General features: G+C 40.5%; 1 protein-coding gene across 3 annotated transcripts in view; it reads right to left on the bottom strand.

The window, feature by feature from the left end:
• Positions 1 to 7,557: 7,557 nt before the first annotated feature.
• Positions 7,558 to 20,254, bottom strand: part of fbxo4 (F-box protein 4) — a 70,751-nt gene continuing 58,054 nt past the window's right edge. The window contains exon 8 of one of the 3 annotated variants that reach the window (XM_059974273.1): positions 7,558 to 10,609. In XM_059974273.1, coding sequence (XP_059830256.1) covers positions 10,355 to 10,609 — 255 coding nt within the window. In that variant the 3' untranslated portion in view covers positions 7,558 to 10,354. The other 2 variants (XM_059974272.1, XM_059974275.1) reach the window with 2 other exon arrangements.

Here is a 20,254-nt window from a genome sequence, read left to right as displayed (position 1 = left end):
TTGGATGAGGAAGTGCAAGGATGGGATAGTAAATTTGCTGATGATACAAAGGTTGGGGGTGTTGTGAATAGTGTGGAGAGCTGTCAGAGGTTACAGCGGGACATCAATAGGATGCAAAACTGGGCTGAGAAGTGGCAGATGGGGTTCAACCCAGATATGTGTGAAGTGGTTCATATTAATAGGTCAAATATGATGACAGAATATAGTATTAATGGTAAGACTCTTGGAAGTGTGGAGAATCAGAGGGATCTTGGTGTCCGAGTCCATAGGACGCTCAAAGCAGCTGAGCAGGTTGACTGTAGTTAAGAAGGTGTATGGTGTATTGGCCTTCATCAATCATGGAATTGAATTTAGGAGCCAAGCGGTAATGTTGCAGCTATATAGGACCCTGGCCAAACCCCACTTGGAGTACCTTGCTCAGTTCTGGTCACCTCACTACAGGAAGGATGTGGAAACCATAGAAAGGGTTCAGAGGAGATTTACAAGGATGTTGCCTGGATTGGGGAGCATGCCTTATGAGAATAGGTTGTGTGAACTCGGCCTTTCCTCCTTGGAGCGACAGAGGATGAGAGGTGACCTGATAGAGGTGTATAAGATGATGAGAGGCATTGATCGTGTGGATAGTCAGAGGCTTTTTCCCAGGGCTGAAATGTCTAGCACGAGAGGATACAGGTTTAAGGTGCTTGGAAACAGGTACAGAGGAAATGTCAGGGGTAAGCTTTTATGCAGAGAGTGGTGAGTGTGTGGAATGGACTGCCGGCAACGGTGGTGGAGGCCGATACGATAGGGCCTTTTAAGAGACTCCTGGACTACGGGTAACCCTAGGTAATTTCTAAAGTAAATACTTGTTCGACACAGCACATGGGCTAAAGGTCCACTATTCTTTTGTAGGTTTTCTGTGTTTCTATAACGGGGAGAGGACAGAACTATCCAATATAATGTTGGCTCTTATCAAGGACATTAAAATGACCTGATGAGTGTACTCACAGTCATTGAGAGAGGCATGAGATCAGATTGCTGGGACCAAGAGCTTTGGATCCTCACTCGCCACAGTCAGGGTCATGAAAATCTGAGTACAAATTTTAAAAGTAAAAACACAAAATGCTGGCAGAACTCAGCAGGCCAGACAGCATCTATGGGAGGAAGTAGTGACGACGTTTCGGGCTGAAACCCTTCATCAGGAGTGAAGTAACATGGGATGGTCGAGGGGGGATAAGGAGTGGGGGGAGGGATGAAGTAGAGAGCTGGGAAGTGATAGGCTGGAGGGAAATGGGCTAGGGGGAAGGTGGAGAATTATGGGAAATAAAAGAGAAAGAAAGGTAGAGCTGGGGGGAGATAATAGTGAGGCGGGAGAAAAGAGAGAGAAAGAGAACCAGACTAAAATTATAGATAGGGATGGGGGTAAGGGGGGGGGGGGCAGGGCTATCAACGGAGGTCTGTGAGTTGGATGTTCATGCCGGCAGGTAGGAGGCTACCTAGGCGGGAGATAAGGTATTGCTCCATCGACCTGCGTGTGGCCTCATCTTGACGGTAGAGGAGGCCATGGACAGACATGTCGGAGTGGGAGTGGTCTGTGGAATTGAAGTGTGTGGCCACAGGGAGATCCCGCCACTGCTGGAGGACTGAGCGCTGGTGTTCGGCGAAACGGTCACCCAGTCTGCGGCGGGTCTCCCCAATGTATAAGTGGCCACATCGGGAGCACCGGATACAGTATATCACCCCAGCTGACTCGCAGGTGAAGTGGTGCCTCACCTGAAAGGACTGTCTGGGGCCTGGGATGGTGGTGAGGGAAGAAGTCTGGGGGCTGGTGTAGCACTTCTTCCATTTGCAGGGATGAGTCAAGTTTGTCACCATATTCAATCCTGAGATTCATTTTCTTGCAGGCATGCACAGTAAATCCAAGAACCACAATAGAATCCATGAAAGACTGTACCCAATTGGATGAGAAAAACCAGTGTGCAAAAGACAACAAACTGTACAAACAGAAAAAGTAAATAAGTATTGAGACCATGAGTTGTTGAGTCCATAGGCTGTGGAATCAGTTCAGTGTTGGGTGGTAGCTCATGTTGTTCCATTATTTAAGGAGAGAAATAGGGATCATGGGCTACTTAGCAACAGTCAGCACAGCTCGGTGTAGAACAAGTCATGTCTTACTAACTTGGCTAAGCTTTATGAGGAGGAGACAGGTGATCGATGAAGGTAGACCTGTGAATTTCATTAGGGACTCTCCTAGGAGGCTCATCCAGTAGATTAAGATGTATGGGATCCATGGTGATTTGGCCATTTTGACTGAGCCCTTTGCTGTTCATGATATATATATATATATATATATATATATATATATATATATATATATATATATATATATATATATATATATATATATATAAATAGTTTGACTGAGTGAGTTCACAGATGATATTAATATTGGTGGTGTTGTAACCAATGTTGATGAACTCCAAAGGATACAGCAAGATATAGATCAGTTGCAGTTATTGGATAGAAATCTGATGGAGTTTAATCTGACCAAGAGCGAGAACAAGGCAGTTCTGTACATTAACAGTGTTGATGTACAGAGGAATCTTGGGCTCCAGGTCAATAGTTTGCTGAAAGTGAGTGCACAGATCGATAGGGTGATAAATGTGTATGGAGAGCTTGCTTTTATTGGCTCAGGCACTGAGTTCAAGAGTTGGGAAATTACGTTGTGGCTGTATAAAGATCTGGCTGGGCCGTACCTGCAGAACAGCAATCAGTTTTGGTTGCCCAGTTTAGGAAGGGTGCCGAGGCTTTGGAGAGAAGAGATTTACTAGGATGCTGCCCAAACTAGAGGGTACGTGCTGTAAGGAGAGGTTGGACAAAATTGGTTTGTTTTCTCTGGAGCGGGAGAGGCTGAAGGGGGACCTGATAGAAGCTTGTAAGATTACGAAAGGCAGAGTATATCTGATATCTTTCTTCCCAGAATTGAAATGTCTAATACTAGAGAGCATACATTTAAGGTGAGAGGGGGTTATTTCAAAGGAGATCTACAGGGCAAAATCTTTTTCCAGTAGCTCTGGTAAGATCATGGCTTGCTTAGATGCAGTGGTTTCTCTGGGACCAACCAAAGGTGTATTCTGTTTTTAAACATATTTTTTACAATCAAAAGACCCTGCTGTACATTTAAAATCTTGGAGCACTACAGGTCTGTCCCATCAATGAGTTGCTCGTTGGTGAAGAACTTAACGGAGCTGGGCTTGGTGCTGTTCGTCTTGCTGCCTGCGTCAGAGCGACGTCGAGTTGGAACGTGAAGGAGCTACGCAGTCCAACGGCAAGCTGAGCTGCAATTCTTGTCAATGCAAGACCTCGCTGCACATTGTTAACGTGGGATACTGCAAGCTTGATTCGCTGACTTATTAGCGAATGGTGGGGGGTGGATATGTGTGGCCTTCGTCGTAGCAAGGACTAGGAATCAAGCTGAGGTGTTGCCTGTTTCAAGCTGCCCAGGAGAGAGGCATTGGAATCGGTGCGCTCTACTGCAGTGCCGGGGGTGGTGTGATGCGACATCCAAGCTGGATTCACTGCCCTCTAGTGTTCGCTCGGCAGAAGACAAGATGTATTGTGTTTGACTGCAGATAGCTGCAACATTCGTGGACTTGGGGACTTTTTTTGTGTGTAACTGCCGGTCCTGTGTTTTGCCCCTTGGTCCTGGAGTAACGTAGTTTCATTATGACTGTATTCCTGGATATTCATGTATAGTTGAATGACAATTAATCTTGGGCTTGAAATATATACAGTGTGTGTGCCCAGAATGCACTGCTAGAGGTGTTAGTGGAGACATTTAAAAGGATTTCAGAGAGGCACATGAATCTGCAGAAAATGGAAGGATGAATGTCTGATACTAGAGGGCATGCATTTTAAGGTGAGGAGTAATTTCAAAGAAGATGTGAGGGCAAGTTTTTTTTTAAACGCAGAGAGTGGTGGGTGTCTGGAATACACTGCCTGGGCTGGTGGCAGGGGCAGATACATTTGGGGCTTTTAAGAGCACATTTATATAGGCACATGAATGAGAGGGAAATGGAAGGTTATTGACATTGTGTAGGAAAACCGAGTTATCCATTCCATTACTAATTTAATTGGTTTGGCAGATCATTGTGGGCTGAAGGACCTGTTCTGTGCTGTACTGTTCTATGTTATGGTAGGGTGGTTATTAGTACAGTGCTCTATAGAGCCAGAAATCCAGGTTCAATCCCCACCGCTGTCTGTAAGGAGTTTGTATGTTAGAAACATAGAAAACCTACAGCACAATACAGGCCCTTCGGCCCACATGTTGGCCCACAGTTGTGCCGAACATGTCCCTACCTTACAAATTACTAGGGTTACCCATACCCTCTATTTTTCTGAGCTCCATGTACCGGTCCAGGAGTCTCTTAAAATACCCTATCATATCCGCCTCCACCACCATCGCTGGCAGCCCATTCCACTCACTCACCACTCTCTGAGCAAAAAACATACCCGACATCTCCTCTGTACCTACTTCCAAGCACCTTAAACCTGTGTCCTCTTGTGCCAACCATTTCAGCCCTGGGAAAAAGCCTCTGACTATCCACATGATCAATGCCTCTCATCATCCTGTACACCTCTATCAGGTCACCTCTCATCCTCCGTCACTCCAAGGGAAAAAGGCCAAGTTCACTCAACCTATTCTCGTAAGGCATGCTGCCCAATCCAGGCAACATCATTGCAAATCTCCTCTGCACCGTTTCTATGGTTTCCATATCCTTCTTGTAGTGAAGTGACCAGAACTGAGCACGGTAATCCAAGCGGAGTCTGACCAGGGCCCTAAATAGCTGCAACATTACCTCTTGGCTCCTAAATTCAGTTCCTCGATTGATGAGGGCCAATACACTGTATGCCTTCTTAACCACAGAGTCAACTCGTACAGCTGCTTTGAGCGTCCTATAGACTCAGACCCAAAGATCCCTCTGATCCTACACACTGCCAAGAGTCTTACCATTAATACTATATTCTGCCATCATATTTGATCTACCAACATGAACCACCTCACACTTATCTGAGTTGAACTCCATCTGCCAGTTCTTGGCCCAGTTTTGCATCCTATCAATGTAACCTGGGGGGGGGGGGGGGGGTCACGTGATGACGTAGGATCGAGACGTTGGGAATCCAGCTCCCCCGTAAAAAGTAACGAAATAAGGTTTAAATGAAGAAGAGTTAACAAATACCTACTAGAAACTATTTATAAGCAACTCAGGATTATCTTTTGATATGGCTCCTAAACTGAAACAGACGAAAGCTACTACTTCGAAGACTGCGCAAGTCAGCGGGGAAAAAGGCCTAACCATCTCGGCGAAGCCTTGGACTCAAGTTGGATCTCCTCCCAGCGAAGTGCATGACACTTCTGATGATGCGGGACAGGAAGTTGCAGCAATGTCGGCGGTCTCTAAGAAGAAACGGCAAGAACAACGCATGCGCTAAAGTATGCATGAATAGATATTAACAAAACTACAAATCACAACTACGACTGGAAGTGAATCGGAAGTAGAATCAGACTCTTTGGGAAATTCAGAGGAAGAAGAAGAGGAAAAAAAGGAGGAGATTAAAGGAGACATAAAAGATATCCTGATATATATGACGAATGAATTAAAAGCTATAAGAACAGATATAAGAAGGATGCAGGATACACTCGATAATGTGGTAGAAAAACAAAAGAAGATGGATAATAAAGTTAAAGAGATGGAAGTAAAAGTTGAAGAAAACACTGAAAGAATAGATAAGATAGAAGACAATAATCTTGCTTGGACAACAGAAAGAAAACGGATGTTGGAAAAAATAGATGCGCTTGAAAACTCTAGTAGAAGAAATAAGATCAAAATTGTTGGTCTTATGTTGGTCTTATGGAGAAAATCCAATAAAATTCTTTCAAGAATGGATTCCGAAAATTTTGGAAATGAAAGAAGGAAGCCAAGTAATTGAAATTGAAAGAGCACATGGAGCTTTAAGACCAAGACCTCAACAAGATCAAAATCCAAGATCAATTTTGATAAAATGCTTAAGATACCAAGATAAAGAAATGATCTTGAAAGCAGCTACTCAAGGTGCTAAAAAGAGAAATGGACCATTGATAATAGAAGGGAAAAGAGTTTTTTTTAATCCAGATACAAGTTACGATCTTCTGAAGAGGCGGAAGGAATTTAATCCAGTGAAAAAATCTTTATGGGAAAAGGGCTATAAATTTTTATTGAGCTACCCAGCAAAATTGATCATTTTCCTGGATAACGAAGAAAGAAGATTTTTCGTTGACTACCAGAAAGCGGAGAAATTTGTACAAGAATTACCTGATGTCCACGAAGAGGAGTAAAGAATTATAGAAATGAAATGGACTAATGATGAAGACTGAAACAAGGTTGGACTTGACGGACATTTGTAAGAAAAAAAATAGTCGAGGAATATTAATTGGGAGTAGAAACATTAATTATTTTCTTTTTTTTTTGCAGGGGAGCTGGAGGAGCTCCTGATCGATGGCTGCGAGTTTCACTTGTACAATCATGGTGATTGCCATGACAGGTAAAATGGGGGGAGGGTAATGTCGTGTTCTTTTTATTCGCAACATTAGTGGGGGGGTATTTTTTTTCTTTTATATATATATTAGTTATCTTTCTTCTATTTTTCTTCTTTTTTTGCCTGGATGGCTGGGGAGAGACTCACAGCAACATGGAGAATTTTAAAGAGTTCCCAAGGTATTATGAATGATTAATTTACTTAACTTTTTAAGTTTTAATGTTAATGTTAATTAATGGACCTGTGAAAAGAAAAAGAGTTTTAACATATATTAAGAAAATGAAAGGAGATATAGCTTTTTTACAAGAAACACATTTAACAGAAACAGAACACAAGAAATTAAAGAGAGATTGGGTTGGAAATGTCATTGCAGCTTCATTTAATTCAAAATCAAGAGGAGTTGCAATTTTGGTTAATAAATCTTTACCAATTAAAATACAAAATGTAATAATTGATTCTGTGGGGAGATATGTGATTATACATTGTCAAATTTTTTCAGAATTATGGACTTTTATGAACATTTATGCACCAAATGAAAATGATGCAGAATTCATACAAGAAGTTTTTTTGAACTTGGCTGATGCACATGATAAAATATTAATAGGTGGAGATTTTAATATTTGTTTAGATCCAGTTTTGGATAGATCAACTAAAGTTGCTACAAAGTAATAAAACTAACTTTATCATTAATGAAAGATTTTAACCTGATTGATATATGGAGAAAAATTAATCCAAGAGAAAGAGATTATGCATTTTATTCAAATAGACATAAAACTTACTCAAGGATTGATTTTTTTTATTATCAAAAAATATTCAAGATAGAGTGAAAAGTGTGGAATATAAAGCAAGAATATTGTCAGATCATTCCCCCTTGATAATGACAATGATAATGATGGATAAAGAGGAATAGATCTATAGATGGTTTAATTCAATTTTATTAAAACGTCAAGATTTTTGTGATTTTATAAAAAAAACAAATTCAATTTTTTTTGGATACAAATATACATTCAGTTGAGGATAAAATTGTATTATGGGAAGCGATGAAAGCATATTTAAGGGGTCAGATTATAAATTATACATCTAAAATTAAGAAGGAATACACAGCAGAAATAGATCAATTGGAAAAAGATATCATAAAGTTAGAAAAAGAATCTCAGATATATGACAGAAGAAAAACGAAGACAACTTGTTAATAAAAAACTACAATATAATACACTCCAGACATATCGTACAAAAAAAGTAATTATGAGAACTAAACAGAAATATTACGAATTAGGTGAAAGATCACATAAAATTCTTGCTTGGCAATTGAAAACAGAACAGGCTTCTAAAACAATAAATGCAATTAGAACAAGTGTAAATAAGGTTACTTATAAACTTTTAGAAATTAATGAAACTTTAAAAAAAAATTTATACTGAACTATATCAATCAGAATCACAAAATACGATTGCTGGGATAGTTAAATTTTTTATCACAAATAACCCTTCCAAACTTAAATTTGGAAGAACAGAAAGGATTAGATATGCCCTTTACATTAAAAGAGGTTGAAGAAGCTTTAGGATCACTTCAGAGTAATAAATCCCCAGGAGAAGATGGTTTTCCTCCTGAATTTTATAAAAAATTCCTCCTTTTATGGAATTAATATACTAAGTGGAAAGAATGCATAAACTCCCACAATCTTTTTTAAAAGCGATCATAACTGTATTGCCAAAAAAAAAAGAGATCCTTTAAAACCAACATCATATAGACCTATTTCTTTGTTGAATACAGATTATAAAATACTAGCAAAAATTTTATCTAATAGAATATCTAAATATTTACCAAAATTAATACATATGGATCAAACAGGTTTTATTAAAAACAATCAATGGATAATATAACCCGGTTACTTAGTATAATTCATTTGGCACAAAAAAGAGAGGAAATGAGTGTGGCAGTTGCGTTGGATGCAGAAAAAGCATTTGATAGATTGGAATGGGATTTTGTATTTAAGGTATTGGAAAAATAGGAAAATCTTTTATACAATGGATTAAAACTTTAAATACTAATCCTCAAGCTAAAGTAGTTATAAATGGTCAGATTTCAACACCATTTTGCTTAACGAGGTCAACTAGACAAGGCTGCCCATTATCACCTGCTTTATTTGTATTGGCAATAGAACCATTAGCTGAATTAATTAGAACAGATACAGACATTGGGGGCTTTAGAGTTAATCAAGAAGAATACAAGATTAATTTATTTTCTGATGATGTTTTGATTTATTTAACAAACCCATTGCATTCTTTGCAAAGATTATCTTTTAGATTGGAAGAATATGGGAAAGTATCAGGGTATAAAGTAAATTGGGATAAAAGTGAAATTTTACCCCTTACCAAAGGAAATTATAATCAATGTCGATTAGTAACTCAATTTTGATGGTCAATAAATGGGATAAAATATTTAGGTATTAGAGTTGATGATGATGTAAAAAATGTACATAAACAAAATTATTTGCCATTATTAAAACAAATAAAAGAGGATCTTGATAAATGGATGATGTTACCAATAACATTAATAGATAGAGTTAATGCTGTAAAAATGAATATATTTCCTAGATTGCAATATTTATTTCAAACTTTACCAATACAATTACCTCAGAAGTTTTTTCAAGAACTGAATAAATATGTAAGGAAATTTCTTTGGAAAGGAAAGATGTCAAGAATATCATTGGAAAAATTGACATGTAAATTTGATTTAGGAGGGTTAAAACTTGCAAATTTTAAGAATTATTATAAAGCAAATCAACTTAGATTTATTGCGTCTTTTTTTGATGAAGAAAAACCGGCATGGATTAGAATAGAATTAGATAAGATAGGAGAAAACATACCAGAAGATTTTATATATAAATGGGAATCCAAATGGATACGGGAAAAAAAAGAATCTCCTATATTAAGACACTTGATTGATTTATGGAATAAGGTAAATATGGACGATGAGATAAAGAAATCTTTATTAGCAAAAAGAACTTTAATTCAAAATAGGCTTATTCCTTTTACAATGGATAATAAACATTTACATAATTGGTTCCAAAAGGGGATTAAATATATAGGTGATTGTTTTGAAGGAGTTATATTGATGCCATTTGATCAATTAAAAAATAAATATAAAATATCAAACAACACTCTTTTCTGTTATTTTCAATTAAAAGCTTATTTACGAGAAAAGCTGGGTCAAACAATGTTGATGCCAAAACCTAGTGAAATAGAAATATTAATTCAGAAAGGAAAAATTTTAAAAATTACATCTTGTATGTATAATTTGATTCAAAAACAGACAATTAAATCAGGAATTCATAAATCAAGACAAAAATGGGAATCTGATTTGAATGTTAAAACTGATGGAAAAAATTGGTAAAGATTATGTTCTGATAGTATGAGAAATACAATAAGTGTTCGACTTAGATTAATACAATATAATTTTTACATCAATTATATATAACACCACAGAAAATAAATAGATTAAATTCAAATATGTCTGACCAATGTTTTCGATGTAATCAAGAAATTGGTACTTTTTTACTTTCTACTTGGTCTTGTTTTAAAATTCAACCATTTTGGATAAATCTAAGACTTTTATTGGAACAAATTACTGGAGTACAACTCCCACATAGTCCAGTATTATTTTTATTAGGAGACATTGAAGGGACAATATCGAAACTTAAATTGAATAAGTATCAGAAAAAAATTTATAAAAATTGCACTGGCAGTAGCCAAAAGTTATCGCAGTTACTTGGAAATCTGATTTATATTTAACTATGGATCATTGGAATAATGAAATACATAGTTGTATTCCACTTGAAAAAATTACATACAATCTAAGAAATGAATATGATATATTTTTGGAAAATTTGGTTCCCATACTTACAAAAGATAGGATTAAATACATAGGTCCTTTGAAGATGAAATTATGAAGTAATTGGGGAAAGTAAAAATAAATATTAAAATTATTTTGAACTCCATGGAGCATGTGGGGATCCTCCGATATCCAGGCAATCTTTCTCTTCTTTCGTTTTTTCTTTAGACAAGGGTTAAGGGGGGGAGGGTCAAGGGGAGGGGGGAGAGTTAATATTATTTTTCTTACTATTTTATCATCACATTTATTCTTGTAATGTTCTAAAATTTAATAAATAAATATTTTTTTTTAAAAATGTAACCTCTGACAGCCCTCCACACTATCCACAACACCCCCAACCTTTGTGTCATCAGAAAATTTACTAACCCATCCTTCCACTTCCTCATCCAGGTCATTTATAAAAATCACCAAGAGTAAGGGTCCCAGAACAGATCCCTGAGGCACACCACTGGTCACCAACCTCCATGCAGAATACGACCCGTCTACAACCATTCTTTGCCTTCTGTGGACAAGCCAGTTCTGGATCCACAAAGCAATGTCCCCTTGGATCCCATGCCTCCTTACTTACTCAATAAGCCTTGCAAGGGGTACCTTATCAAATGCCTTGCTGAAATCCATATACACTACATCTACTGCTCTTCTTTCATCAATGTGTTTAGTCACATCCTCAAAAAATTCAATCAGGCTCGTACGGCATGACCTGCCCTTGACAAAGCCATGCTGACTATTCCTAATCATATTATACCTCTCCAAATCTTCACAAATCCTGCCTCTCAGGATCCTCTCCATTAACTTACGAACCACTGAAGTAAGACTCACTGGTCTATAATTTCCTGGGCTATCTCTACTCCCTCTCTTGAATAAAGGAACAACATCTGCAACCCTCCAATCCACCGGAACCTCTCCCGTCCTCATTGATGATGCAAAGATCATCGCCAAAGGCTCAGCAATCTCCTCCCTCACTTCCCACAGTAGCCTGAGGTACATCTCATCTGGTCTGGCCACTTATCCAACTTGATGCTTTCCAAAACCTCCAGTACATCCTCTTTCTTAATATCTACATGCTGCCCCCATGACTGTGTGGGCCTCCTCTGGGTGCACCGGTTTCCTCCCACATTTCAAAGACATAGCAGTTTAGGTTAATTCATTATTGTTAATTGCCCTGTGACTAAATTAGGATGAAACGGTGGGATTGATGGGCAGCATGGCTCAGAGGGCTGCAGTCCATGCCCCCTAGTGCTCACTCAGCTATTCTGCGCTGCATCTCAATAAAATAAAAATAAAATACTCTATTGACTTTGTGTAGGCAGGAGAGATTAATTTAATTTGATCGAAGAAAAAGAAGGCCCAGCCTGTCCAGTCACCCTCATAAACTTCGACATTATATCTGTGAATCTCCTTTGCACACTCCCAAAGCAATCCTGTCCTTCCTACTGTGGAATCCAAAGTTACAATATTCCAGATATCACCTCTAAACTGTTTTATAAAGCCATACTATATCCTCCCTGCTCTTATATTTTAAGCACCAGCTAATGAAGGCCCAAGGCATCTCAAGAGTTTTTCCTCCCCAGATGCTGCCTGACCTTCTGAATTCCACCAGCAGGTTGTTTACTTGGTCCAGATTCCAGTATATGCCATCTCGAGTCTAGTGTCTTCCCTATGCCTTCTTCATCATATATACCTGTGCTACCACCTGCAGGGAACTATGGACTTGTACGCCCAGGCTTCCCTATTCCTCAGCATTCCCTACTATTCATTGTGTATATCCTGTGCATACAAATCCAATATTCCCTGGAGGCTTTATTAAAACAGCTGTAGATAAGTGTGTCCTCATGAAATCTTTCAGGATTTACCCCAATCAGAAGTCTTGGATGTACCATCAAATCTGGAATTTTCTGAGGGCTAGATCAGCAGCATTCAAGTCTGGAGATCAAGAATGCCACAGGAGTTGCAGGTACGATCTCCAGAAAACCATCTGGTGGGTGAAGTGGAGATTCCGGACTGGACTAGAATCAACGAGGGATGCTTGACAGCTGTGGCAGGGTTGGAATGCCATAACATCCTACAAAGATAAATCTAGTGACATAGGGAACAGCTGAAATTTGTTTCCAGATGAGCTGAATGTCTTCCATGCTCGCTTTGACCACCAGAACGTGGAGGAACAATCACGCACCCCCATGCCTCCCGATCTTAGTATCTGAAGATGACATGTGGCTTGCCTTTAGAGAGTGAATCCAGTCCATTCGGAGAACTTGGCTGAGTACTAAAGACCCATGCTGACAAACTGTCTGGTGTGTTCACTGATATCTTCAACATCTTGCTTCAGCAGACTGAGGTACGCACCTGCTTCAAGCGGCTTCGATTATACCAGTGCCTAAGAACAACGTGGTACCTCAGACTATCAGCCACTTCGATCCACTGTGATGAAGCACTTTGAGAGGCTGGTGATGAAACATATCAACTCCTGCCTGAGAGTGACTTCAGTCTGCTCCAATTGCCTACCAGCAGAACAGGTCCACAGTAGATGCCATATCCTTAGCTCTTCACTCAACGCTGGCACATCTGGACAGCGAAGGTACGTGCATCAGGATGCTCTTTATCGACTACAGCTTGGCATTCAATACCATCATCCCTTCAAAACTAATAAGCTTTGAGACCTTGGCCTCAGCACATCCTGTACAATTGGATCTTTACTTGCAGACCCATCAGTTTAGACTGGCAACAACATCTCCTCCACAATCTCAATCAACGCAGGGGTACCACAAGGCTGTGTGCTTAGCCATCTACTCTACTCGCATTACCCTTACGACTGTGAGGCTAAGCACAGCTCCAATGCCATACCTAACCTTGCTGATGACACCACTGTCATTGGCCGAGTCAAAGGTTGTGATCAATCAGCATATAGGAGGGAGATTGGTGGTGCCACAACAACAACCTCACACTTAGTGTCAGCAAAATCAAAGAGCTGATTATTGACTTCAGGAAGAGGGAACTGGAGGTCTACAAGCCAGGGTTCATCGGGGAATCAGAGTCAGTAACTTTAAATTACTTGGTGCTACCATTTGGGAGGGCAATTGAAGTGAAATTACAACAGTGCTTCTACTTCCTTGGGAATTTGCGATGATTCAGCATGACACCTAACACTCTGACAAACAGGTGTGTTGTGCAGAGTATACTGACTGGCTGCATCTCAGTCTGGTAAAGAAGCACCAAAGCTCTTGGTTGGATAATTCTACAAAAAGTATGGATACAGCTCTCCCCATTACTGAGCGTATCCACAGGGTGCACTGTCACAGGAAAGCAACATTCATCAAGAGGATAACTTCACTTACCACATCACTGAACTGCTCCCACAACCGATGGACTCACTTTCAAGGACTTTCAATCTCATGTTCTTGATATTTATTGTTTATTTATTTATTTTTCTCATTTGGATTAACACAGTTTGTTGTCTTTTGCACATCTGATTGGGCATGGTCTTTCACTGATTCCATTATGGTTCTCCAATTTACTGAGTATGCCTGAATAAATGAATCTCAGGGTTGTATGTGGTGACATGTACGTACTGTGATAATAAATTTACTTTGAACTTGCAGTGGCGATAGGGTGGTAGAGTAATAAGAATTGGAGATGTTGATTTATAAGGGAAAAGCTTTCTTTAATAGTTATTCATTTTCCAGTGGGACAACATTTATTTTTCCATCTTTAATTGTGCTGAACAAGGCAGCGGATTTCTGCCCTGGACCAGATGGATTTAACTGTCAATTTAAAATTATACACATGTTGCACTCGGGTCTTTCTGGACTTTTGGAAAGTAGCAAAATCTGTAAACTTACATAGAGCAAGCAGACAGCCTGCATCCTGAAACTCCACACACAGCGATACGATAATAACTACTGATCAAATCAACTCCGTCCCTCTTCACCAAAATCAGATTTACTATCATAGTTGTGAAATGTGTTGCTTTGCAGCAGCAACCTGAAATTTATAAATAGTGCAAAGCATCGGAACAATGGACCATTCAGATTTCTGATGGTGGACAGGAAAAGGCTGTTTCTGAATCATCGACTGTGTGTCTTCAAGCCTCCAGTACCTCCTCTCTGATGGCAGTAATGTGAGGGGAGGATGTCTGAGGTGGTGAGGGTCCTTAGTGATGGATGCTGCCTCCTGGAGATGTCCTCAGTCCTGGGGAGGGATGTGCATGTGATGGAGCTGTGGCCTCTTGCAATGCAGTGACGTTGCAGCCAGTCTGAACTCTCTCTGCAAAATCTGTAAGTGACTTTTGTGACATAACCAAAAGATGTAGAGATGCTAGTGTACCGCCCTTGTGACTGCATCGATGTGTTGGGCCCTGGATAAATTAGAACTAACAGCTTGATCGTTCCCATACTCCTGTGGAGGAACCCAGTTCAGCTTGGGATCGTTCCCATATTCTTGCCGAGAACCCCAGTTCAGCTTGGGATCGTTCCCATATTCTTGCCGAGAACCCCAGTTCAGCATGGGATCGTTCCCTTATTCCTGTGGAGGAACCCAGTCCAGCTTGGGATCGTTCCCTTATTCCTGTGGAGGAACCTAGTCCAGCTTGGGATCGTTCCCTTATTCCTGTGGAGGAACCCAGTCCAGCTTGGGCTCATTCCCATATTCTTGCCAAGGACCCCAGTTTAACGTCTGACCTGAGAGATCATGTTCTCAAGAGTATGCCACAGGGAATGTATTTTATTTATTATTTATTTAGAGATACTGCATGCATCAGGCCCTTTTGACCCTGAGCAACCCAACTATTTCATCCCAGCCTACTCACAGGACAATTTACAATGACCAATTAACCTACTAACCGGTACATCTTTGGTCTGTGGGAGGAAACTGGAGCTTGAGCAAGTCTTGAATGCACCACACTAGAACTAGTGAAAGTGCTATCCACTGCAGAACCACTGATTATTTTCCTAAAGAGGAGGCTGAATCAGATCAGCTTATTTTGTGAAATTTGTTAACGGCAGCAGCAGTTCAATGCCATACATGATAATACTGGGAAAGAAAGTAAATCAATTACAGTAAGTATATATGTATATTAAATGTTAAATTAAAAACAGAGCAAAAAAGAGAAACAATAAAAGAGAGGTAGAGTTCATGTGATCAATGTCCATTTTGGAATCGGGTGGCAAAGGGGAAGAAGCTGTTCCTGAATCGCTGAGTGTGTGCCTTCAGGCTTCTGTATCTCCTATCTGATGGTAACAATGAGGGCATCTCCTTTGTGATGGGGGACACTGCCTTTCTGAGCCACTGCTACTTGAAGATATCTTGGTTACTATGAGGCTAGTACTCAAGATTGAGCTGACTAATTTTACAACTTTCTGCAGCTACTTTCAGTCCTGTACAGTAGCCCCCACACCCTCATCCCAGCCAGTGGTGTATCCAGTCAGAATGCTCTCCACGTTACATTTGTAGAAGTTTTCAAGTATTTAGGTGACAACCCAAATCTCCTCAAACTCCAAATGAAATTTAGCTGCTGTCTTGCCTTCTTTATAACTGCATCAATAATTGTGTCCAGGTTAGATCCTCAGCGATATTGACAACCAGGAACTTGAAATTGCATTAATTTACCCCAGCCCAATTAGGGCCCAAACCATTCTCATCATAGGTACCATGTCGCCACCATGAGGCCATGTGTGGTTATAACACAACCAAAGTCCTTGTCCTGCTAACAGACGTTTTAAATATTCTGTACTGTCATCTCATTAAGAAAGGGTATTTCAGATCTAAGTGATTTAATTTTTTTTCTTGTAACTCTATTTGGCACATTGGCCTTCATAAATCAAAAACATTGAGTACTATGGTTTGAATATTATCTTCAGTTGTATGAAACATTGGTGAGGCCTAATTTGGAGTATTGTATTGAGTTCTGGTCACCCACCTACAGGAAAGATATAAACTAAGATTGAAAGAATGTAGTGAAAATGTCGAAGGATTTTGCTGGGACTTGAGGACCAGAGTTATAGGGAAAGTTTTAATAAGTTGGGACTTTATTCACCTGAGCTTTGAAGAATAAGTGGAGATTTGATTAAGTTATTCAAAATTATGAAGGGCACAGATAGAGTAAATGCCAGTGGGCTTTTTCCACTGAGGCTGGGTGAGACTACAACCTGAGGTCATGGATTAAGGATGAAATGTTTAAGAACATGAGGGGGAACTTCATTCAGAGGGTGGTGAGAAATGTGGAACGAGCTGCCAACATAAATGGTGGATGTGGGCTGATTTCAACATCTAAGAGAAATTTGGATGGGTACATAGATGGAAAGGTTATAAAAGGCTATGGTCTGGGTGCAGGTTGACGGGACGAGGCAGATTAATGGTTCAACACTGAATAGATGGGCTGAAGGGCCTGTTTCTGTGCTGTAGTGTTCTATGACTCTATGTGAACCTTAAATGTATGAAGAGATGCCCATGTCGTGTTTTTGTGTATCTGGTCAGTTAAAGAATCTGCTCAGCATAATTTCCCACTGTCTTGGTAAAGTGGCCAACATCAAAGACTCCACCCGCTCTGGACCACCATCTTCCACCACCATCATTGGTTGGTGTCCACATGCAGCATGCAGTGGCAGCCTCAGGTTTCTCTCGCAATCACAACACCCTGTCGGACATTGAATTTAGGAGCAGGGAGGTCATGCTGCAACTATACAGGGTACTGGTGAGGCTGCACCTGGGGTACTGTGTGCAGTTCTGGTCTCTGTACTTGAGGAAGGATATACTGGCTTTGGAGGCAGTGGAGAGGAGGTTCACCAGGTTGATTCCAGAGGTGAAGGGGTTAGACTGTGAGGGAAGGTTGAAACACTTGGGACTGTACTCACTGGGATTCAGAAGAATGGGGAGAGATCTCATAGAAACATATAAATCATGAAAGGGATAGATAAGATAGAGGCAGGAAAGTTGTTTCCACTGGTAGGTGAGACTAGAACTAGGGGATGTAGCCTCAAGATTTGAGGGAGTAGATTTAGGACAGAGATGAGGAGGAACTGCTTTTCCCAGAGGGTGGTGAATCTGTGGAATTCTCTACCCAATGAAGCAGTGGAGGCTCCCTCAGTAAATATATTTAAGACAAGGTTGGATAGGTTTTTGCATTGTAGGGGAATTAGGGGTTATGGGGAAAAGGTAGGAGGAGGAGATGAGTCCATGGCCAGATCAGCCATGATCTTATTGAATGGCAGGGCAGGCTCACTGGGATGGATAGCCTACTCCTGCACCTATTTCTTGTGTTCTTGATTGCCGCAGGCCCATTTCCCTTGTTTGGTGGTGAGACAGGCAAAGAGGCAGCAGTGTAGCCTTGGATGTAGCAGACATCCCACCTCTCTCAGAAGTTCTGGGAGTCTCCTGCATATTGATAGTGGCTCCTTGACGCCCGCAAATTATTTACAATATCCCGGAAATCGATTTTTTGAGAGAGAGAAAGATAGAGAGAGAATGAGAGTGAAAGAGAGAGAGAATGAGAGAGCATCATGGCAGAGTGTTCCAAAAAAGAAAATATACTTCATCCCAGACTACACTAAAGTGTACCCCTGCCTGATAGGAGTCAAAAATAATGACAGTTTTGCTCGTTGCACTGTTTGCAACAGTGACTTTTCTATTGCCCATGGTGGGTTAAAATGTAAGAGACATGTTGAGGTGAGTTTAACAGGTGTCATTCGTTCATTAGCATAGCGAACGTTATTTAAACTAGCTGGCTAGCTGCTAAGGAGCTACTCTACTGCAGACATCCCACCTCTCCCGGGAGTCTCCCGCAAATTGATGGTGCTGCCTCCCTGAAATGAGCTTTTGCAGGGTGGGATGTCTAATGTACCGAGAGCTTGGCCTCAAGCTGCCGCAGTGCAGGTGGAGGCCGGTGTAGTGCAGCACCCGTGCTCAGTTGGAGTGGCTCTTCCTGCTGGTGCTCCCCTCCGGTGTTCGAATGATGGCTGGATCGCCAGGAACCATCAATTTGCAGGATGTCGCTCAGGGTCTCCGACTAATAAAACGTGTTTTCTTGCGTGACGATCTTTTCGTTCTCGCTATTTTGAACGCGCGTGTATGTTTTTGTACCTTAGCCCAGAGGAATGCTGTCTTGTTCGGCTGTATCCCTGTCAGGTTTGAATGACAATTAAGCTTGATTTGATTTTGATTTGGTATGCTTTCATTATCACCCTACCTGCATTGCTACCTTTTGGGAGAAGGCCATAGACATGTCAACTCCCATTCTGACATGGTCTATCTACGGCCTCCTTTATTGCTATGTTAACATCAAAGATATACTTTATATCAAAAGGAAAGGCAGGAAGGCATCGGCAGTGGTGTGGCTCTGTTGGCAGGAGGTGGAATTACATCTTTAGAAAGCGGTGACATAGAGTCAGAGAAAGTTGAATCTTTGTGGGTGGAGTTAAGATGTTACAAGGGTGAAAAAAACTATTTTGGGAATCGTATGGGCCTCCAAATAGTAGCCAAGGTGTGGGGTTGAAATTGCAAAAGGAGCTGGAGAAGGCATGTACTAAGGGTAATGACACAACAGTAATGGAATCTTCAATATTCAAGGGGATTGAGGATTGAGGTTGGTGTGGGATCGCAAGAGAGGGAATTTGTTGAATGCCTACAAGATGGCTTTTTCGAGCAGTTTGTGCTTGAGCCTACTGAGGGAAAGGCTATTTTAGATTGGGTGTTGTGTAATAACCTATATCTCTTGAGGGAGCTTAATGTAAAGGAACCCTTAGGAGACAGTGATCATAATATGATTGAGTTCATACTACAATTTGAGATAGAGAAGCACAAGTCACATGTATCTGTATCAGAATGGAATAAAGGGAATTACAGAGGCATGAGAGAGGAGCTTGCTCAGGTGGATTGGAGGAGGATTCCAGTGGGGATGACGGCAGAGCAGAGATGGCTGAAGTTTCTGGGATAGTTCACAAGGTGCAGGATAGATATGACCTACAGAGGAAGAAGTTCTCAAATGGTAGGGGGAGGCCCCTGTGGCTGACAAGGACTGCTTAATTTAAGGACTGCTTAAAAGCCAGGGCAAGGGTATAGAAGGTAGAAAAAAATGAGTGAGAAGTTAGATAATTGGGAAGTTTTTAAAATCCAACAAAAAAATCCAATAAAATCCAACTTTAAAAAAACAACTATAATAAGGGAAAAGATGAAATATCAGAGCAGACTAGCCAATAATATTAAGCAGGGACACCCCAGTGTGCCAGAGGACCAACAGTATCTGGGAGCAGGAGTGAGTACAATTGGTATTACAAAGGAAAATGTGCAAGACAAACTGAAAGGTCTGAAGGTGGATAGTCACTGAAGAAATAACAGATGCATTGGTCAAGATCTTTCAAGAATCACTTGATTCTGGCATAGTCCCGGAGGACTGGAATGTTGCAAATGTCCTCCACGAAGGCAAAAGAAGGGAAATTATAGGCCAGTTAGCCTAACCTCAGTGGTTGGGAAAGTGTTGAAGTTGATTATTAACTATGAGGTTTTGGGTACTTGGAGACTAAAGATAAAATCAGTCAGAGTCAGCATGGATTCCGTGAAGGGAAATCTTGCCTGACAAATCTGTTAGAGTTTTTTGAGGAAGTAACAAGCAGGGTGGACAAAGGAGAGGCAGTGGATGTCATTTACTTCGATTTTCAGAAGGCATTTGATAAGGTGCACACACATGCGGCTGCTGAACAAGATAAAATCCTTTGGTGTTACAGGAAGGATACTAACATGGATAGAGGAATAGCTGACAGACAGGAGGCAGCGAATGGGAAGAAAAGGGGCCTTTACTAGTTGATTGCTGGTGATTAGTTG

This window comes from Hypanus sabinus, chromosome 7 (genome assembly GCF_030144855.1).
Source record: "Hypanus sabinus isolate sHypSab1 chromosome 7, sHypSab1.hap1, whole genome shotgun sequence".
NCBI classification, from domain to species: domain Eukaryota; kingdom Metazoa; phylum Chordata; class Chondrichthyes; order Myliobatiformes; family Dasyatidae; genus Hypanus; species Hypanus sabinus.
Note: the sequence above shows the minus strand (reverse complement) of the source record. Positions and strands in the feature narration are given on the sequence as shown.